At 43.5% G+C, this 22,476-nt stretch overlaps 2 protein-coding genes and 1 long non-coding RNA gene across 7 annotated transcripts; 2 read left to right on the top strand and 1 right to left on the bottom strand.

Moving 5' to 3' along the window:
- Positions 1 to 375: 375 nt before the first annotated feature.
- On the bottom strand, positions 376 to 6,836 carry LOC118512569. Of its 5 annotated transcripts, none has more exons than XM_036057210.1 (5): positions 5,402 to 6,831; positions 4,710 to 4,800; positions 3,200 to 3,842; positions 1,439 to 1,585; positions 376 to 1,310 (listed from the first exon to the last, which is right to left on the bottom strand). In XM_036057210.1, exons 1-5 carry the CDS (start codon positions 5,801 to 5,803, stop codon positions 1,232 to 1,234), a joined length of 1,362 nt encoding a protein of 453 aa, XP_035913103.1. In that variant the 5' UTR covers positions 5,804 to 6,831; the 3' UTR covers positions 376 to 1,231. The 5 variants fall into 5 exon arrangements, with proteins under 5 accessions (XP_035913103.1, XP_035913094.1, XP_035913085.1 ...); XM_036057201.1 differs by having other exon boundaries at positions 376 to 1,313; positions 5,402 to 6,826; XM_036057192.1 differs by having other exon boundaries at positions 376 to 1,585; positions 3,200 to 3,830; positions 5,402 to 6,836.
- A 5,191-nt stretch (positions 6,837 to 12,027) lies between these two features.
- Positions 12,028 to 18,032, top strand: LOC118512702 (lipid storage droplets surface-binding protein 2). The gene is made up of 3 exons (XM_036057537.1): positions 12,028 to 14,396; positions 16,249 to 16,686; positions 16,775 to 18,032. The coding sequence occupies exons 1-3, from the start codon at positions 14,210 to 14,212 to the stop codon at positions 17,113 to 17,115; spliced, it is 966 nt and encodes a 321-aa protein (XP_035913430.1). The 5' UTR covers positions 12,028 to 14,209; the 3' UTR covers positions 17,116 to 18,032.
- Positions 14,403 to 16,133, top strand: LOC118513150. Its single transcript, XR_004906422.1, has 2 exons — positions 14,403 to 15,823; positions 15,905 to 16,133. It is a non-coding gene; the product is annotated as an uncharacterized LOC118513150 (long non-coding RNA).
- Positions 18,033 to 22,476: the final 4,444 nt, after the last annotated feature.

Below are 22,476 nucleotides of genomic sequence, written 5' to 3'. Positions count from 1 at the left end.
CCCTAAAACTGTACCTTCCAGTTGTCCAACACTGCGTTAGTTGATGCGCGAGTCCGACGTTACAAACTGCTCCTGGTTATCCCGAAAAAAAGGTTAACATTCCGACTCTAACAGCTCTAACAAGGGAGCGCGGAGGTTTCCGAATCAACCATTTCTTCGCGTGGTCGGTTCAACAACGGCTCGTTATCGAACTAACAAGTATTTCTTGAACTTTGAGGGAAAGTTTACGATGAATTGTACACTTTCAATACATTTTGCTACAAACAAAACCTTTTTGAACATAAAGGCCACGGCAAAAACCCATAACTTTTTGGGAAGGATTATTAATCGTTGCTTATAAATTTAACACATTTTTAACCCATATTCGTAACGGTATTTTTATTATTTTATTGTTTTTTTTTTGGGGTAAAATCATTCAGATAAACTAACCACAATTATTGTGAAGTTTAATTTATAATGAGGAAAAAATTTTTTCTGTATCATGGTAAAACTAAATCGTAATCAGGCTTCTTTCTATTGCTTAGAGAGTGTCAATAAAAGAATAATCTTTTTTTTGCTTTATTTTACTGTGAAAACTTACATTAGATGAATTACTATTACAAGCGTGATTTTATGGCGATATTAGTACGATTAGGGTGTTGCTTTTAACGTTCCTTGTTCTCTCTTAAATGTTCGGTTTCTTCCCCTAAATAACTCAATTAACTAATCAATTTCCTTTGTTTTTTGTTATTGTTGTTCATGCATTTGATGCATGAGAGTAAGCTTAGTAAGCCGAAATAACTAATTATTCTACTTCCTGAGCCAGCCAATCAGTTTTATTGATTTTAAATTGAATAGTGAACTATGCGCGTGCCCAAGGGACGTTTATTTTCGCGAAAAACGATGTTTACACCACTTCCCTTCACGCTGTAGTTATGCGCTTTGCTTAGTGTATGTTGTAAGCCGGTCGCGCTTTACATCTAGCTTACTCGACACGGTACGGTGAACGACTCGTCTACGTAACATGGTTGCCCTTAATGAAAACGATTTTGGTAACGTTAACTTTTAAAATAGACCACTCCACAACATCGCGATCGGTTTGGGGGACGTTATGGATGGGGCAGGAAATGGGGTGAAATGGTTGTAACGTACTTAAACCTCTTTCGTCAGACTGCGTAGGGTGTCGTGAAACACAGTACGCTTGGGATCCATATTTTACCAAATTAATGCATTCCGTATGCAAAAAAGAAGGTTAATATATGAGATTATCGAACCACTGCCACTGCTTGCTCTGCTTTTCGTCCACGACATACGATAAGCACTTGCCTTTACTTCTGTGCGATGAAAAAAGGGTTTAAGGGAAGGGAAGAAAAAGATCGAAATATGTAAGCAAAATAAGATGTTTAAGCTACACAAATTGTTCGTCGAGAACTTTGACGCACAACGCACGACAGGGTACCTTTTGGTGCAGTTCAGCTTGGGATGCTCGAAGCGGAAGCATTGTGGTTTCAGGAGATTGAAGTACGTGTAGCCGATCTGCCGCGAAACGAGGGTGTTGGCGTTCTTCAGACAGTTATAAAATTGTTTATCACAATCACAGTGCGATCTGTTGTACAGAGGGGAAAAGAGAGAGAGAGATAGAGAGAGAAAAAAATCAAAATCGATCGAAGGGCAAAGACCATTATTGTCTGTTGTTCGATATGAAGCACAGTTACGGAGCAGTAACTTTGCTGCTCACGCACGCTTGTCGATACAGATATTGCTTAAATGAATCGCTATATCCGTGTGTCATAATGCGAGACTGGGATTGACATTGAGCAGAATTCACATCAGCGAGCTGGTCGGACGCACCGATTGTTGGCCGATCAGGTGTGCCAATATCCGGGCAATTGGAATTCGTTGCGGTTGGAAGCATTGAATAGGGGAAAAGCAAGAGATGCCCAAATTGCATCGGTATTGAGTCATTGCAATTAAGTTGCCTACCATATATGTGTTTGTTGGAGTATACCCAGTTAAGCTATGTTTAGAATTTAAACTTACGTTCAGCTTTCTATTTGGTAAAGTCGGAACAAATGTTTTTCTTACGATGAGGTTTCAAATAAACTGAAAAATCGCCGGTATTAAAACTGTGATTAGTTTCATCACAGTAAGATCATTTAGCAACTTAGCTTATCAATTACAATATCACAGATTAGTAGTGAGGTCAAAAGACAACAGTTATTGCACTGCAAAAAGATACTTCCGATTGCTTGAATTTAAATAATCTGTATCTTCATTATCGAGTAATGAATTTAGACGTCGTTGCTAAGCTACAGGACTTCCCTCGATGCAACGAAGTATAGTGATATTCAATGTTCTATAACGATATTTTACCTTTCATCGTTATCATTATTCTGTGTAATGATTAAATGACATTACAGACCATTCAACACGTTTACAGTTAGAGTAAGATGTATATTTTCCTGGTTTTAATATATGGTCCTCAATCAAGAGCTTAATTAAAGAGACGAATGAAGACTAATGTCTCAAAGTCCCTAAAAACTAACCAACCATGAAAAGTTGAACAATCGTATTGAGGTTCTTCGATTGTATTGCTGCCGTTTTTGTTGAACGAATCAACTTTGCCTTTAAGGCATAGTTTTTGAAACTGTGTAAATTATCTTTTGTCAGACTATTGTTGACTTATTTCAAATATTTCTTCTTCTTCTTTCTATGACTTCTTTTTACCCGTAGCAAAGTAGTCAACTCTGCATATATTTTCAATAGAAATCAGTAATTTGGTACTTGTAATGTATACACTGGCGTACAATAGATAAGACCACCTAATTTGTAATTCGTAACATTAAAGTTATGATGCCTATTTTCAACGACTGGATAAAGTTTTTCTTTGTATAACTAAGCTGGTGGCGGTGGCAGCAACGCAAGCTTAATGCTGTTGACGGCTATGGTATTGAAAATATCTTTGACCGAGATGTATAACCTTCAACTTTCTACATTAGACTTTCAAGATGGTTATTGTTTGTTCCGGTTCAATTTAAAATGCAGCAGTCATGCTTGCCACATCTGTATAGTTCAACTGTGAGAACCTTTAAAAAAGGTTAATAATCTACCTGGAAAAATACAGCTCTATTTGACTTTAAAAATTATTGAATAGCAAAGGCGAAATGACATTCCAACTAATAAGAATCCTTAAACGTCCTATTGCAAATCGAATACATACCGAGTAAAGTAGCCATTGTTTTTCAGCCGGTTAAACTGTTCGCCTGCCGCAATGGTGATGGGACAGAGATCGTGGGCTCGACAGCAGCTGTCAGTCAGATAGAAAAACCCAATATCGTTCTCACTCTTTGCTTGGTTGCCGTCTCCGCACCAAACGGTTCCCGGATATATGGCTTTGACTTTCCGCTTGAAGGTGTTGAATAGTGAACTGATCGTACCGGAACTTCCGCCGGACGTTCCGGGTGTTTTACTAGTGCCAGTGCCACTACTACTACTGCTACTACTTCCAGTGTTCTGTCCCGATAGTCCTCCGGTGTTTTGTGTTTGGTCTAATCCATCTGCAATATGTTCTGGGGCCGGTTGCAACTGACCGTCGTTGAGCTGTGCCGGAATGTTACGTAGACCCTTGGCTGTGTTGACAAAGTGGGGCCGAAACCGGTGTGGTATGATTCGTTGCAAATGCAATGAGAGACCGGATGTGCCAGGGGTGGAACTCTCACTGCTACTGCTACTACTGCTACTGCTGCTGCTCTTGCTCTGGTACGCCTCAATGTACTGATACACGCCAAATCGCTGCAGCATACTACGAACGAACTCTGAAACACGTGACAAAGACGGTGTCTTCGCCATCACTACCGGTTCATCTGCATAGATACACAGAGTGCAGTTGCCAGTGCGTAATTTGCGTACATCGTAGTCCTGCCAGATGTCGTGCGAAGTATAAAAGGTAGCCATGATTGAAGTGCCCAACAAAACCGGAAGGACAGATTTTTTTTTACAACTTACCGAACACGACGGAAGCATCCAGTGTGACGACAAAGTGCATCATGCATTGTATTGTATGAAGAAGTAGAAAGAAGGAAAAGTGCATGAATGCTTTACCGTAAAGGACCATAAAGAAAGAATTGTTTAATGCTATTTATGTGTCAATTGTAGCCCTTTCAGTAGTTATCATTGCGTAAAATTTGTTGTGCATCGATTTAGGGCAAGGAATAATCCTCGACGAGTCTTTCAATAAGCAGAGCATAAAGACCGGTATACATTTACAAAGCAGCTAGTGTTAAATTGTTTCGCGCCGTTTGCAGAAGTAGTTCAGCAATGACCAGTGCAAGAAAAGCAAGGTAAAATAAAAAAGACCCTGTTGTAATGCAGTGAAAGGCCAGTTGATTGAAGGGATAGTGTTGTTTCGGTCAGCATGACGATCGGACGTCACGAACCGCTGAGGGGACAGCTTCAAACGGCCCTCGAGGCGTGTGGTATATGGGGCGCGTGATGATGTGACACCAACGCACGCCTTCACCAGCTTTCAAACTCGTTCAGGTGCAACGGCTTTTTTGCAACGCTACCAATACTCGGCGTTACCAATCCAATACAGGGTTTGTATTATGTGCCGTGCCATTTGTTAAATTTTGTCCATTGTGCGTGTTGTTTGCTGGTGTCCACAACAGTGCACCGTACAGGTAGAGACGCATTATGCCAACAACATCATAAGCTTAAGCCTCTTAACTCACCTTGCGACTGGAGGGCCGCCGCGGTCGGATAGAAGCTGTCACCTAGTTCACTGTTAGAAGCGAAGTGGAAGGTGGTGTCCAACGGTGTGCGCTGGAATGTGTATTGATAGGGTAAGTTAGATGAACGTGTTTTGTAGATAAAGTACTGATGGAGGTAAAGGTGGCAGGAGAAGCTCTGGGCATAGTTGTTCGATGATAAGGTTGGATCATTGTCGCCTGAGAAAATGTCAAATACTTATTGATAATGCCAATCCGGTAGCGTTGTTGTTCCAACTGCACACCGACAGCTTCAATCAGGATTGACTGATGTGTTTTAATTTGCTATGAACGACGAACTTTTCATTTAATACATGCAAGAGTTTTAGTTGAGACAATAATGTCATGTGCAACTTGTTGGAGAACAAAGTGATCGCCTAAAGTTAACCTACAGGCTGAACTTCATAGCTTTACAGAGACAAAGACAAATGAAGAATGCAGATCCAATGGATTGGTTCAAATGATGCTTCAAAAACATTTAATATTCTTCTTTTTTGACATTTTAACCACGAAAGGACCCGGACCGAAATTTGTAGCTTCCTGTGACTTAATTTTACCCATAGCTGGAAAGTCAGTCCTGTGTACGGGGAGGACATAACAGGACATGTAGGATAAACGCTCAAAAGACTGTCATATAGTCCACCAACAGGACTTACCGGGATGTCACCGCTAGTTAACTTCTGGTAAGCACTTGCATCTATGTACTTGCTCGTAGTGGTTCCATAGCGTCCGTAACCGAAGGGTTTCACCTCTATCACTTCATAAGGGTCTGGATTCAAATCCGAACCACCTTCCACAAGCCGCACTAGCTCACCACCATCATCGTATCTATCAGTAGTCTTTCCATCATCGTTCCACTGCACAGGATAGAGACTAAACTCCTCGCTACCAAGCCCCTCACCGAACGCCAGAAATCTTGCATCTCGCGATCCGGTACTTGCTTCCGACACAGAATCATTGAACGTTACACCGTCTACAGGTGGGTCATTGGCAAGAACCACCGTCAAAGCACACAACAGTAAGCGCAGTCCTAGGGACTTCGACAACATACCGCACATCGCGATCGAATTGAGAACCCAGCAACACTGTCGTCGACTGTTGGAACGGGGCAAGAGTTTGCAAACAACAACAGAACGTACGAGGGATCGTTGCGCTTTATTCTCATTCTCGCACGCTCAATCCTCGGTGATCACCAGGTGGTTAATTGCAGTGCACTTGCACACACAGCCATGAGTTGCGAGAAGCGATAGGCGCGTGCCTCCGCTTCGTCTTTTTGTTTCCGCCGACGTCAGAGGCTGCAAAAGCTTTGCAGAATTAAGCGAAGGAAGTGATGGGTAAACGAATGAATGGATCACGATGGTGTGTAGCACATCTTAGTGGAGGGATACCCTCATTTGCCAATCACACCATTCCATCGTTGACATGGCTGCCCATCAACACATATCAAGCTCGAGCACGTTTAAAACCAGCCGCATAAACCGGAAAAGGTGCACACATCCTCCAAAACTCAACAAAACACTTTCCTAGCGAGACACTAACTTGTCCAAAACAGCGGCTTTAACGCAATGGTTCTAGTTGATGGTGGTTTCCGTTTTCTTTGCCGCCATAAGCAATCTTTTTTTTTGACACTGAGGTTGATTGTTGGCTAGTGGTACGTTTTTTTGTTGCTTGTTTTGCAAATGTAGTAACCACCTGTCACGGAGATTCTTGAAGCGGCTGGCCAGACGTCTTGAAGATGGGCGCACTACGTTCAGCAACAACTTAACGACCACTGTTGACTGCGTTCTGACTGAAGCAAAGCGCCACACTGATGACGTTCACTATACAACAGGCCACCACAACAACACTAGCCTCGTACAACCGCTACCGAACCAAACAAAAACGTAACTGACCACTGTGAGCCGCGTGCTCCAGAGCGTGCGGTGGTGTGAAAAGTGCACGCCTCAGTGAAAAAAGCTTTGCATTTTCGGTAGAAATATGTGCGCAGACCCTTACGCATCCGAGTTGCCCGCCTGTCTGACCTACTGAGCGACTACACTAGCCCTAGGATACCGCAACGTTAGGGATCCACCACGAGCCCGGCCCATCACTTCCGGATCAAGCACAGCCAGTGAGAGCACACCTTTGTTTTTCTCCTTTGGTGTTACATTAGAGAAATATTAATGCTTTAGCCTCCCTTGCGTGACAGTCTAGCCATACTATGGCGGTACTGCGTAATCGGCTAACTGTTGCCTGCGCGTGACCGATTCGTGCCTTCACAGTATTAACAAAACTTCGATCATAGTCATAAGCAGCAGCCCAAAAACCCTAAACCCATCCTGGCTGCATGCCCCAGTCGGTTTGTGGCGAATAAGAACAGACGCCCTGCTACTAATTGACACGCTCCCGGATACAATGGGAGTTGTAAAGTTTCGCAACGGAAATAGTTAACCGTTTACTCAGTTGTTTGGTGCCAACTTTCGCTTTAAGGCAACCTGTGTTATTCGCTTTGCTTTTTAATGACTTACGATTTCTATGAAAAGGTTTATTTTGAGTAAGTTCATGTAACAGTTGTAACGTACAAGTTACATGCACATGTAAACCGCGAATAACGGAGAATAACGGTCGCCAACGATGCATTTGAAATTAATTTGAAACTCGTTGCATCGCATGCATACTGTCAGGCGTTTTTTCTTAGCTGAAAGCTTTTAAGTGACGGCGGATATTTGTTAGAATGTTTCGTATAAATCTAATATAAATTGATTTGATTTTTAAATATTTTTATTTTTATTTATACAAAAATATCTTTTCAGGACTTTTCGAACATTACCGGAAATGACTAGCGCTAATCAGTTGTAATTTCAGGCTTGCACATTTAAAGCTTACGAAATCACATCTGTTATCTTTTCCACCACAACAAACACATCGTTAATTTTTGTACACCGAGCAAAGTTCTTCAAGCCCGTCCGTCTGAAACGGTGTGGGCAAAAAATGAAATGTCATCAACCACAAACATCATATCGCCATATCAAAACCCGGCGTGACGCTAGTAACGCTAGTAACAAACAGTGAACCGTTCGGGTATGTGTGTTCTACTCGAACTAGAAGCCGTACAGATGGCTTACTTATCGGGCTCTCAATTTTTCCATGGGCCCAGTAACGATAAGCGACCGTACTACGGAAAGCACTGATTCGGGGATTTACGGAAGATCTGGAATATCGTTTCAGTCCGGTACGTGGGTGCTGACTTTTGACCCCAGATAGGTGAAGTTTTGGACGACTTCGAAGGTGCGGTCACCTTTCTGTACATCACCCCTGCGTAAATCAGTGTTTGTTAGCAGGGCCGCTGGTGGTGCCACCATCATTCTGGTTTTCGCCTCGTTAATCTCCAACCCGAGGTTCTGTGCCGCACGCTCGATCCTTTGATAAGCTTCTGCTACATAGGAGAGCCTCAAACCAATGATGTCTATGTCATCAGCGTATGCCAGGATCTGGATTGACTTATAGAAGATGGTCCCCGAAGTTTCCACCTCTGAGTCACGGATGGCTCTCTCTAGCGCCAGATTGAAGAGGAGACAGGCAAGCCTATCTCCCTGGCGCAGGCCTTTGGTGGTAGCAAAGGGCCCTGAGAGTTTTCCATCCACCTTCACCTGGCATGTGATGTTGGCAATTTACATTATTACAAGCCTGGTAAGCTTGGCCGGGATTCCAAAAGAGCTCATTGTGTCGTACAGTTTTACCCTGGCTATGCTGTTATATGCGGCTTTAAAATCAATGAAGAGATGGTAGGAGTGGAGCTGCTGCTCCGCCATTTTCTCCAAGATTTGCCGCATCGTGAAGGTACATATTAGGTCTGCAAATAAATAACTACCGTTTTAAAACCTTTGGGGCCAGTTACATCATTTGAGGTTTCTGCAAATAAATTGATAGATTAGGTCTGAAAATAAATAACTACCATTTTAAACCCTTTGAAGTTAGTTAAGACATTTGAGGTTTTACACCTTACAATAAATGAGAATGGCTGATTTTGCTCCTAATTAGTGTCATTTAAGGGAAGTTTTTCTTTGTTTGTTGCACGCCTACAATGAAAGTGAAAGGTATCCAGAGTGGTTTCAACGTGCTCGAATCGGTGGTTCTAATGTTAAGGATTATGTTTGAGAAAAAAAACCTAACACGTTATTAGAAGATGAATTCTTGACTTTGCTGCAAGAAAATTGCATTCAAACTCAACATCATTGAGTTACGATGCTAGGTGTGACTCGTCGAGATTATTATTATTATTTTGTTTTATTCGCAAGGGACGGTTTGGCCGTATTGCTAGATATTATTAATGAAATTGTATATTTGTTTTATTTTATTTATTAAATATGACGGTCCGATGCCGTATTGTCACCACCGCATGTGGTGACTGTCAATTACATTCGCGCAAAAAACAATTAACAAAATTAACTAGGCATTTCCTCCTAGTTATTTGCCATATCCCGAGCATGCTCGGTTGTGACGGATGATGGGTGGTTGTTGTCCATTTCTATTGGGTGGGTTTGTGTGTGTTGTAGGTTTTTTGGTCCGGTTCTATTGCTGTGGCTATGGCTTCGATGGGGGTTGGTTCGCTCCGCTTGACTATTGTAGTGTGTGATGTGGGTCTGAACTGAAACAAACAAGCACAGTTATTTGGACAGTACAAAAATGAATTTTTCTGCGTGCAATGTTCTCCAAGTAGCCCAGCCATGACACAGTTTATGATCGACCAAGTCAACATCGGACTCAAAAGCGATCGGCGGGTGTGTACAGACGAAAAAGCCTGCCTCCTTTTACGGCAGTATGGACATCGCCCTCGAATTATATAGCCCCGCCAACGCAACACCCGTTGCACTACATAAAACTGGTAAGTGTTGTAAAGACAACACAACAAATAACAAAAGGAGTGGCGGATGTGGATTGGAAGGATAATGAGGATGCGGAATCAAAGGATAAGACCGTTGTCTCTGGCGAATCGGTAGATGAGCCTCATGTAGGGACCTAGTCGCCAAAATTTCTCTTATTTCTGTACCCGTTCGTCTGCCGATGTTCACGACTTGACACGCTCCCGGAAGCAATGGGAGTTGAAATGTTTCGCAACGGAAATAGTTAACCGTTTACTCAGCCGTTTGGTGCCAACTTTCGCTTCAAGGCAACCTGTGTTAAGGCAATCTGCCGATGGGCGCCATCAAGGAGGGTCTTGCGGTTTCAAACTCCACGCAGGACCACTAAAGGTGATCCACATCGTGAAATCCGTCACCGCAGCCACACACCTTCGTCTGAGCCAGAGTTATACGCTGCAGATGAGCATTCAACGCGAAATGATTCGACATAAGTCGAGATAATGAAATTGTAAATTAATTAATAAATTTGGCTGTCGTCTGGCTACACAAATTTGACTTATTAACTAATTAACCATTCCTAACTGCTAACCTAACTAAACGGGAAAGTGGAAACGGAAGGAGGATAAAGAGGTGTGGAAGTCGAAAACGTAGGCCGAAAGATTAAAACTACCCATACCACGAATAAGATAAACTGTGCAACTATCCACAAACCGCCTAGTGAAGAGATTTTGAACGCCGGCTCGTGCTGTACGAAATGTTATTTCTTCACCGTTTCGTCACATGTAATAAGAAGTATATTGTTTTCGAAAATTCTAAGCTTAAAAATTATGACCACTTCCCGGTCATACTGCAACTTCATTACCTCAACCAAACTTCCATAGCCCAAAGATGCTGATCCACGAAATCGAACGCCGTTGATTGGGATTTTTTGCGCATGAACTGGCTGACCAGTAATTCAGGACTCATAAGAAGATCGTGGATAGAGTCTATTAAGCCAGAAATGGCATGACCTACCAGGTCGATAGGCCAAAAAGAGGGAGAGAGAGAGAGAAAGATAGAGAGAGATATATAGAGAGAGAGAGAAATATAGCAGAACTAGGCCTGCATTTTGTATTATTTTATTGAGTATGGATGGGTGGGCGTATTGTCATGACGCACCCTAATATCTACTGCATGAAAATAATTTCTCTCAAAATAAGGTTGGCAAGCAGTTTATCAGATAAAGGAAGGTTTCTCGCGTGAATATCGTACAGTTTTTAAGTCTGAGTTGCGTCATACGTATTCGAAGCATTTTCCCATTCTACCACGGAGTATCGATTGCGTAATGCCTTTCTGGAGGTTCTACACACTGTCAGCGCTTGATCCTCCAATGTTTCTGTAGCTAAACCAAACAAACGGCATAACAAGCGTTTGTCTAAAATCCGAAATGACAAACATCAAACCCATCTACAGCGAGGGCAACGTAGCGCAGCTGGTTATCGCGCGTTGATAACGCTATCTTACAACCACTCGATACGGTTCCCCATCCAGAACGAAACGTATGGCCCATAGGCCTTCTCGTTCCAGCGTACGGTGCTACACCATAGCACCATAGCTCCCGGACAGTAGGAAATCGGAACAAATCAGTTGACGCAGCTGCGCACCATACGTTGCTCACATGGGTTCAAAGTCCACGGCAACGGCGACGACTTGTGTGCCACCATGTCGCGTCCATCTGATGACTCGTCTATCACTGTACGGCATCTCGGGCTTCGTGCCGTTGTGTGCGTACGCATAGCACACGAAGGCTCTGACTATTCCACTGTAAATTGGTCCAACCGGCTATACACACACACGCATGGCAGAAAACAGTACGTTTTACTTCTAGAACGTCTGGCACAATGATAGGAATGGGAATGGTGTGGAATGGCAATTAGCATTTAAGTGTACATCTGCCCGCTCTTGTGGTTTTCGCACAACACTTCAGCATCAAAACACCACCAAGAAACGTGGTACACTGGATAGACATTGGAAGCTCATGAACAAATTTATTTAAATTGCCTTCAATTGACACCTTCATGCATCACGTTGAAGCAATCAACGAAATCCGGTACCAGCGATATAAGCAATCTTGTCTACCGTGGCCGGTATCGTCTCACGTTTAAACAAGTAAATCAAACATCGATAGACCGTACAAGCAAGCGTATCACAGGCTATTATTACCATGAGCTGGTGGTGAGCGTAACTTAAAATACGTTTTCCATGAGTTGTTGTGCCTGGCGCGGAAAGATTTTTGATTGTCACAGCAGCGAAAGATGATCAACATACAACGATAGTATATAACGAAGGACGGAACACTGTGAAATGCCCTTGCAGATAAGAAAGAAATTGTCGGATGCATCTTACTGCTTGTTCTGAATATAGAACACTTGAAAAAAGGAATTCGTGACAAAGACATGCAGCACAGATGTACGTACTCTCTTTATATTATTATTTTTCATAGACATGTAATACAAGCAAATCCTTACTTCTGTAAAGTAAATCGATAAGACTCTCAAACTAAATAAACTAACTCAGCTTGATAATACACAATCAGACGTTATCAGAATTAGTCAGATCGCACGATCATTCCATGCATGCTCATATTAGCTACCAAACGTTCGTCACTCGGTGTTGTTAGCGTGTGCTCACGGGAGAAAGACTCTATCTTCTTTGCATCATCTTAAAATTGCTTTTTTGGGGATATATTTCATCGCGTTGTTGACGCCATTACTATCCTCACTTTAAACCGCAACCGCTCAGTAATTCGTTTTCTTTTTTTCTTACGTATTCGTTCCTTCAATTCCTTTTCGCAAATGGCTAATGCATAGCCACAGTATCAAAGGGCATTTTTTTACTCGGGTTTTGTTACCAGCGGTTTGGAAATTAGAATCATTAATCAGATTACTCATGCCATCTTTAGCATAACAAACGACCGGTTCTCCGATGTGACCCTCGAACCTAGAGCGTTACGGTGCCTTGCGGTACAGCTCACGTTGCTAAAGCAGCGCACCGTAAATTGCTACGTTTACTACTCATAATCAGTCCGGGTTTCGGAACAAATAAAGGTCCTGTGCTGTAGCATCTGAGACACACAGGATAAAGGCGGACTTGGGCAAAACTTTTTTGTAATATACTCAACTATACTAAATCTCATCTGCATCTGCATGCAACACACATATGTCATCTCTGGCTCACCCTTGCCCGTCTCAATTAGGAACTGATACACGGGGCCATTTCTGGCAGTTTCTTCACATGATGTTCAAGAGCAAAAAACTGACCCCGTGCTTGCTGTCACACGCCGTAGAGTCATGCTCCATGATCAAGGCAAAATGGCGCACCAAGGTCAAAGGTTAGGCCCACACGGAGCTTGTCGTCAAGCCGCTGGTGTTTGCAGCGACCAGGTTCACATCCAGTTTTGCGATGTGTGATGGTGATGATGGCTGCCGAAACGTCCCATCCCATCCCACCCCTCCCCGCCGTCCTACCATTAGGTGGTTCGAGGTTGGGTTCAGCTTAAGCTAAATAAGTTTAGCACAGGCGGGGAGATAAGGCGCACGAAATAAGGTGCAAAGTACTAATTATCTAAATGAAGCTATATGCCAAAAGGTGTTCAGTTGGTGTGCGTGTGAGCGTATGGGTTGAGGCTAGATTTCGCACTGTATAATTACTACCTCGCTCACTTTCCCAGCAATTCCCTGGTCTTATAGAGGGCAACCGATAAGACGGTTGCCGGTCGGTGTATACACGTCAATATTTAAAACCCTGTATCGTATAAAAAGCACACACGACACGACGAACCTCCACTGTAAGGTATGGACATGTACGCGCGTATTTAAGAAGCTCGCAAATATTTTTGACTAAAATCAGGCCGCCACTAGTTTCGTCTAGGGAACTCTCGTCCGTTCCACTGCTGTGGTGCCGTGAAAGTGTGTAGTTGTGACCCTCTCTTCAGCGTTCAGCGATAAGCCGGGATAGCCCAGTGACGTCAGTGGCATTCTATCAACCATCGTATCTTCATCTCATCTGCAGCGAATACCCCTGTGTACGCTAGTCAGCGCTGTACGGTATACGAACTGTATCGTGCATACGCATACAGCTCCACCGCTGTGAGTCGCCTTGGCGCAGTATAGTCAAGAGAGCTCATCAACCTGATCGCAATCACTCGTTCCCGTTCTCGCGCTCACACTCAGTACCCTCTGTGTCGGTACGTACAAGCTTAGGGTAGTGTGTGTGTGCGTCTACGAGCGTGTGCTATCTTGCTCTGTCCGGCTAGCTGGAACCGCGGTGCGGTTCGTCAAGTGCCTAACGTTCACGCAGCAAGTGGGTAGAACGATCGTTTGGGTTCCCTCGGTTCGTTCATTCCTTCGCTCGCAATCATCCGATACGGTGTGCAGTCAACTCTGAGGACCCATTTGCGCTTACACGGTGGCAAGCGCAATTTTATTCGTTCGTTACGTGTCTTCTAACTCTCTAGTGCATCTTCGTTCCCAACGTTACGAACAGTGTGTAGTTTTCGCTTTTAGTGTGGTGCGTAAACTGTGTAGTAGCGATTCCTTTACTGCTTTCAAGCTGCGTAAAAAGAAATCACATACTTCGTGCAACATGTCGTCCAAAGTGCAGGAAAATGGCAGTGCCACCACCAACACCTCCGCACCAACCAACACGGACACTGCGGTATCGAACAACAGTGCCCTTCTGCCACACCTCGAATCGCTCGACCGAATGCTCAAGCTACCGGTTGTAGATGCGACCTGGCAGCAAACCCAGAACGTGTACGGCCGCGTGAAAGGTAAGCAGAATTGGGCACCACCGCCATCACAGTCACCGAACGGCTTTCGATGCAAAGAAAAAAGGAGGAAAAACCGATCGATAATTCATATGACATTCGGGGGTCATTTCACTTGTGCGCTTGTTTTACGGAACTACTGTTTCATGCTACGCGTACACACTCTATTGCTCCCTTAACTTGTGAATTCTATTGGAAAAATGTAACCTACTCTTAAATAAGGAACAAAAGAAATGCATTCAATAATGGTGGCCGCCCCAATTAATGGCTCCCCAATAATGGCGGCCTGTACTTTGAAGCGATTTTTATGGCGATCGACATGCGCACAAACGACAAATGGCGACGTATGGGAAAAGCGAAAAGCACGTGTTTGAAATTATTTATTCACACACGGACTATGCGTTCACCAACAGAGACAGACCTTTGTAACGCAGATGATGACGATGCGGAAGATGTTTCATACGTTACGAAAGACCGTGTCCGGTCCAAAGTTCATCGTACGTCCCAAAAAAAACAAAAAAAAAAAAACCGGTCCCAAAATGACGTGGATGACGACGACGCCCGACGTGCATTGTGTCGGGTGTGTTCAAGCTTACGTTTGGGTTGCATGTGCTAGCCTGGTACTTGATTCTTGAGCTATGAAGCATTTATAGAGCATCCCTGCCTAATGGAATGCTATACTCAAATTGCTAGCTTAAAGTTACCTCATAAGCCTGTTACAGAACAACTTTTTGCTACATAGACTTTTCGCCTGGGACGGTTCGCATGGTTGCATTTTTCTTTTGCCTTGAGAGTTCAATATAGCAATGCAAAAACTTCTCACAACACCGTAGAATTTATCGATGGAGGGGGATGATGTCTGCTATATTGCTAAGCGGCTGATATGTTATCAGCTAAGTTAGGGGGAGATTTGCGATGAAAATTGGTCATATTTTCCACCTTTTTGCAACCCTTCTGAACCACACCTCACAACACACACATGGAAATTTTTAATCTTGTAACGACAGCCGAAAAGGGCTGAGATCAAACAGGTGCAATAACTAGCGCAATATCGCGTCAGTATGACTGTTGTACTGGGCCACTTCTTCAAAGATGATTGCATTACTGAAAAATAAGCTCTCTGACACCATTCGTGATTTACGTTTGTGACACGTGACCGGCGTTTGGCCAGAACACCGTTTATTAGTCTGTAATGGGATGACGATTTACTCACAAACGCTAAAACGGGGGCCACTTAAGGTGCAACAAAGCTCCAATTACTGTATACTTCGTATGTGTTTGTCAGTACTATATTATTAATTCTAGGTCTATACACACACATCTCGCATCGAGCAAACCACCCGGGCCCATTACAATGTTTTCTTTTTGCCATTTAATACTACCAGCGAAAGGCAGCTAGAAACCGGAAAAGGTATCTCCAAGAAATGGCGGTATGTAAAGCGGAGCACCGCAAATAGTACGTGCGCAATAATTGAGCCTTATCACGGCGCGCGTCTCATTTTTGGCCTTAGTTGACTCGCGGTGCATTCGTTGATAATGTAAGGAAGACACCACTTGATAAAGGGAGAAGGTTCAACAATCGACTCAGCGCGTTGTATCAAAACTCGAGATTCTTTCTTATCGCTGTTGCCTGCTTGCGGCCATCTCTACAGATAGACAAAGGTCTATTTTCTTCGACTATGATTTCGAAACGGACCCTTAAAGGAAAATCCCGAGTAAAATGAATGCATGAACGTTATATTAATCGTAAAGAGGTGAAATAAGTCGGCTAGTCTAGCATTGTTTGATTGCAAAACATTTAACAGTTCAATCGTACGTGACATACTCAATGGGTGTTTCTCTTTTCGTTTTGCAGACTATAATCCTCTGTTGACGTGGGCACTAGGAACAGCTGAAGATGTCGTATGCCGGGCTGTTACCATTTCCGCGCCACTCGTACAGAAACTCGATCGCCCGTTGCAGCTGGTGGACCAGACGTTGGTCAAAGGTATCGACAAACTGGAGGTGAACGCACCGATCATCAAGGAGCAACCGGCCGAAATTTACCAGCAGGCACGTAGCAAGGTCATCGAAACGGTGAAACCACACATCGAGAAGGTGTGCGAGTTGCGTTCCGCATCCCAGCAGCGTGCCGCATCCTTGAAGGATTTGTCGTGGCGCAAAGCGAATGAAGTGCTGGCCACGCAGTACGGTAGCCTGGCAGTGAACGGTGTCGACACGACGGCTCAGTTGGCCGAGCGTCTGCTCGATTATTACTTCCCCAAGTCGGATTCGGATGCGGATGACGATAATGGTAATGGACTGTTCACTCATGCGGGAGCGAAACTCTCCTGCTTGCAACATCATGTAAACTAATTTCAACTTCCCTCACATCTTTACAGTCCCCATCTCTGCGAAGGATGATCCGGTGCTACACACGGTGCAAACGGTTGGTCGTCTATCAAACAAGGTTGCCCGTCGCGTCTACCGTACCGTGTCCACGCAGGTGAAGTCTCTCCGAAAGGAGGACGTTCGCGACTACGTTGCGACCCTTATTGCCGTGCTGCGCCTCACCCAGTACCTGAACTTTATCAACGAAAAGCGACAGGCGGTGGAGGGCAGCACCAAGGATGTAACGCCCAGCACACCTAATACCGTCACCCCTGTAACCAACACCGCCAGCACCTCTGATGTGGTTGCCACCACGAAGAGCAGTAAAACTTTGGAGCAAAAGCAAAACTAGATCGCAAAATCATTGATCGATAGTGATCGAGATGGAAAACCGGGGTAAGGGAAGTGAGGATTGGGTGTGGGAAGTGAGGAACGGGGGGGGGGGGGGGGAATGGATAATCGGATTATGGAACCTAGGATGTTTCGACAACTCTCTCCCCAATATGCACTCACACACGCCATTACATACACTCAGGCACACACACGCAGATTCTTGGTAAACGTAGAACTAGTTGCATGTAAGAAAGGGAAAAGAGACAAAGTCCTTAGCATTGACGCTACAACATAATTCTATTCCATTAGCATTTCCACCACAACAGAAACAAAGAAAAAAAACGCGTATGACAGTATCGTATTAAACTGGGAAAGCTGTTCGCTACAGCGAAGGATAAACCGAGAGAGCACAAACGATTGCACGACCTTTTCAACCGTAGTGTCATCGAATCAGCGGTCACGCATAGCTAGAGTGGAATGCTACGGGGTGTGGAGAGTTGTGTGGGCAGATGTTATAAGTGTCACGATGGTGTGATGGATATTTAGAAAAATAAGCCTCGCACCGGAAGCAGATAGTACAGCACAGGAATGGAATCCGCTCTGAAAACAAATGGAAGCTAGTCTTCTGGTCTCTCTAACAACCTCTCCCGCCCCTCCAATTGTTTCCAGGGTATATATATGTGTGTAAATATGGGTATGTATTGGCGTGTGAATTTGAGAGTGTGAGCCAATCCAATCGCTAGCTTTCGACTTTATACAAATTATTCGATAATAAGCTTTATCTGCGCACATGCCACCGTGTGCGCTTGGCGTCTTTATAGGTTTATATGTGATGATATATGTATTTGTAGACATATGCATGTATACTATGTTTTCATTGTTTCTATCATTTTTTTGTTTATAAAAAAACATGTTAATAAAACTAATGTGATTTAAGATGCTTTTGTTTTTTTCTCGTACACTAATTTTAAGCTATGCATAACATGTACATCAGTATCAGTATATGAATTGATTTTACAAACAATGGTATTAAATTGGTAGTTTTCGTAATGATAATTTCCAATCATTTGAATAAATGATCAATTATCAAGGTGCGTTGTCTTCAGCACAGTCAGCTCGTTGAGGGTTTGTTGGGCCAATTGACGATTCAAGTAGTTATATGAATTCGGATTCTAGCGTCGTAACATGGCAAATTATTAAAAATCAGTAGAAAAAATAAATGACGAGAACACGGAAAAAACTGCACAAAACCACAACACATTCAGCTGTTGCATAAATAAAACTTTGGTCATTTTAATTTGATTGACCTAATGGCTCGTGGTGGTAGAAGACGAGCTTAAAATTTGCTTTCAGCTCACAATTGTTTATTGTTTAAGCAAATTAAGTAGCGCCCTCAAAACCATTCCATGCCCAAGTCAGGTCACCTTAGTCTGGGTGAGTAAACCTACTTGGTTGTGTTTTGTGCGTAGCTTCCAAACAAAACTCCTCACCCCATGAGAAGCCTGCCCATCATCACCACGGTGAAGCCTGCCTTCTAGGGGCGCTAATCAATCAACCCACGTTGTAAGAGGAGAAGAAGGATGGGTAGAATCAGTTGGTGGAGTAGGATTAAGAAGGAGGGTACCCTATAGGGCGGAACCTATATTGCGCATTCTCCCTGGAAGTGATAGTGGAGAGTGGCGCATGCAAAACATTTCTGCAACTTGACCTGAAACACCGTGACCTAAGAGAGGCGTGCTATACTGCACATGCATCGTTTTGTTACTTCGCATTCAGGTGGACAGATATTGGTGGTGAAAAGGTTCGAGCAGAAATAAGGATATGGGTGCGATATGTATATGGGTGACAGATAGTCGCCAGATAAAATGTTAAAAGACAACAAAACAGATATAGATATGGAATTCGCTTCATATCACAGTCTTTAAGTTCGTTGCCAAAGAACACATGCCGCGACATGTCTAAATATATCAATATGTGTGTGTGGTTCTACTATGCTGCTCTCACCTACCAAAAGAATGCAGCTCCATCGAGTTAACGTTAAATTAGCGATCGTGACACAATCAGGAAAAAGGCATCAGCGACGACGACTTTCCGAATTCGACTAACTCTGCAGCAATACTGCAAAGTTGATTTTACTAAGTTGAATCAAAGTAGCAAAGTAGAATCTACTAGGCTACCTAGAGTAGTGTAGCTTACAGTCCAGATGTATAGAAGATGTCACAAATTCTCGTAGTACATCCACTAATCACCGCAATGCTCCAATAACGATGCGCACGAAGTACGATGTGGTGGTAAAAATAAACACCGTCTAGCGTAGCTTGATTCATTGGCTATAGTATGTGTGGCTGAATGAGTCGGTACAGTGTATACTTTACCCGTGGATCACGCCACTTTTGCACTTTGATCGTTATGAAAAATCAAAAGCCTGCCTCTCCCTCCCCGGACACACCCGCCCAGTAACACATGTCTTCCCACCATTCGACCAATAGGTGACTTTGCGTCAATCGCATTTGTGAGCCAATCGTAAAACGCGCTGTCACGCAGGGCAGGATAAGGGAGGCTTTCGCTTCCAATCGCTAAAGTTTGTTTGTTTATTTTATTTGTTTGTACATTTGCTGTGGTATGACGACTTCACATGTGGTGTCTTTTCATTGGAGAGAGTGAGAGCCTTTGCATTTATCACGGTTTGCAGCACGGAGACTCTCTTGTATCATCATCATTGTCCATTCTAGATCTCGACCAATGGCGTCCAATACTGATGCGACGTTTTGCTTACTTTTTTGATTAAACTAATTTAGCGAACAAAAGCATTGAAAAAATCGCATTGAAATGAGAACAATGGAAGTGCTTTGTTGGATCAGTAGCTGCATCTAGACACTGGCATTGTTGTTAGTATACAAAAATTGTGTAATCTTATCAAAAGTGATAAGACTATTTCGGTGGAATAGCAAACGAACAGGTGTCGATATGTAGTGCTAATTGTTACAATGAATAAATTACAGTTTCAGTATTTCGTTTAGAACAATTTTAATTTCTTTTTTGCAATTTTACATAGAAATCGTTATTTAGAAACTGTCTAACGCTTCGCATTCTCGCAAAGAGTCTACAACACACGACACTAACACATCGCTATAGTTTAAATTTAACACAATTAAAATAGTAGTTATGCTGATTGCATACTGTAAGGCGCATTCAAGTCACATACATGCCTACACGTAAGCACAATTAAGCTACCCTTGTTTTGAAAACTTTTAGCATCTTGCACAGCTAGCAATAAAGCTTTAACAGAAGAATTGACTTTAAAGCGTAACGAAATTGAAATAATGTATTTAAAACAAAAACAAATCTTGGTAAAAGACTCGAGAAGGCCCCCCCCCCCCTGACAAAATTTGTTCGTCACTATACGTTTTACGTCTAACAGTATGCAAGCCTCAGTACACGTTGCGAAAGCTTCACCATGTGCTTTCAGTGTGGTAAAAATGATTGAACAAAGTCGAACGAATATTGCTTATTATTCGATTAAATCCCCCTTTCTCTATCCTGACCATTTATATTGGATTACAGGAGCTACGTCATAATTTTTGGTCACGCTGGGAGGGGTCCCTCCCAGGCTTACAACATACACGGTGTTCCCGGACTGTAACGGAACATTGGTTCGATGGATACTTGTTAACGGGCATAGATATTCAGAAAAGGAGGAAATATAAGAATAATAACATTTCAAATCACTTCTTCCAATGTATATTATCTTGCTCTGCTCGCTGTCCAGTAACAGTATTAGGGAACAATGCACAATGTTTATATGAAACTTGTTATGACCATACAAAAATCCAATTGTGCAATAAAATGACAGGCCACAGTGCTGCACACAAAAGATTCTAGGTGCGGCCTTCTCGAGTCTTTTACCCAAATCTTAAATACAGGTTAAAAATATTCAATGCATTTCGGCAAATAAATTCCGGTGGCAAATCATTTGTCTTCATTGGTTTGACGAATCGAACGAAAAGAAAAAGAAGAAGGGTAAAATCTGTAAATAAGAGAGTTTTTCAGTTGATAAGGCAATAGCATTCATTTTTATGGCAGGCTTCTTATATGGAATGCCTAACTAAGCTATTTATTTATTTATTTATTGATTAATGATGACGGACTGATGTCGTATTGTCACCACCGCATGTGGTGAATATAAATTACATTCACAAAAATAAACAATTGAAGAAAATCAACTAGGCATTTCCTCCTAGTTATTTGTTATATCCTGGGCAAGCTCTTCTGTGCAGTGAAAATGGGTGGTTGTTGTCAATTTTTATTGTTTGTGCATGTGTGTGTGTATGTTGTAGGTTTTTTGGTCCGATTCTATTGCTGTGGCTATGGCTTCGATGGGGGTTTATTCCGGTTGTCTATTGTAGAATCGGGTCTTAACTGAAACAAACAAGCACAGTTATTTGGACAGTACAAACATGGACAGTTCTGCGTGCAATGTTCTCCAAGTAGCCCAGCAATGACACATCCCGTGATCGACCAAGTCAACATCGAACTCAAAAGCGATCGGCGGATTCCATCTCGCAACAGCAGGAGTGACTCCACTGTTTACGAGGCTGTACCCGCCGACCACTCCCGAGCCCAACGCCAACCCCGGCGACCCCGCTGTATCAAAGCTGGACTGACTTGGAGCACACGACTACTTGCTTACTACTTACTAGCACACGACATAACTTACTTATCAGGCGCTACTACCGCTTTGCGGTCTTGGCCTGCCTCAACAATCCTCGATACCGCTCACGGTTCAGCGCCGTCGTCTGCCAATCCGTTATCCCACACATACGAGGCCAAAAATCCTTCTGAGCATCTTCCTCTCGAACGCGGCTAAGAGGGCTTCGTCAGTTTTGGACAGAGTCCATGTCTTCCTCAGGCTGAAGAAGTTTCCTCAGGCTGTAGTATGACCGGTTGGCAGCCAGCACCCGTGCGCGTAACTCAACATCAATGTTGTTGTCGGTGCTGACTTTTGACCCCAGATAGGTGAAGTTTTGGACGACTTCGAAGGTGCGGTCACCTATCTGTACATCTTCTTCTTCTTCCCTGGCACTACAACCTCGAGAGGTCTCGGCCTGCCACCATTTCTGGCTTTCTGTGACTTAATTTTACCCGAAGTAAAGTAGTCAGCCTTACGTACGTGGGGCGGGCTGGATGGGGTTTGAACCCCGGCCCAGCCGTGTGAAGACCGGCGCCGCTGTCACCTCGGCCACCGGACCACCCCATCACCCCTGCGTACATCACCCCTGCGCAAATCAGTGTTTGTTAGCAGGGCCGCTGGTGGTGCCACCATCATTCTGGTTTTCGCCTCGTTAATCTCCAACCCGAGGTTCTGTGCCGCACGCTCGAA

Source organism: Anopheles stephensi, chromosome X, assembly GCF_013141755.1.
Source record: "Anopheles stephensi strain Indian chromosome X, UCI_ANSTEP_V1.0, whole genome shotgun sequence".
Taxonomy (NCBI): Eukaryota; Metazoa; Arthropoda; class Insecta; order Diptera; family Culicidae; genus Anopheles; species Anopheles stephensi.
This window is presented reverse-complemented; position numbering and strand designations above follow the sequence as displayed.

Excerpts from the sequence above, each read along its gene's own strand:
- LOC118512702 (XM_036057537.1), top strand. The coding sequence starts at position 14,210 with ATGTCGTCCAAAGTGCAGGAAAATGGCAGTGCCACCACCAACACCTCC. Across the intron at positions 14,397-16,248 it reads CGTGTACGGCCGCGTGAAAG|ACTATAATCCTCTGTTGACG; the intron begins GTAAGCAGAATT and ends TTCGTTTTGCAG. Across the intron at positions 16,687-16,774 it reads GGATGCGGATGACGATAATG|TCCCCATCTCTGCGAAGGAT; the intron begins GTAATGGACTGT and ends ACATCTTTACAG.
- LOC118512569 (XM_036057183.1), bottom strand. The coding sequence starts at position 5,803 with ATGTGCGGTATGTTGTCGAAGTCCCTAGGACTGCGCTTACTGTTGTGT. Across the intron at positions 4,801-5,401 it reads TAACTAGCGGTGACATCCCG|CGCACACCGTTGGACACCAC; the intron begins GTAAGTCCTGTT and ends TACACATTCCAG. Across the intron at positions 3,843-4,709 it reads GGCGGCCCTCCAGTCGCAAG|ATGAACCGGTAGTGATGGCG; the intron begins GTGAGTTAAGAG and ends GTATCTATGCAG.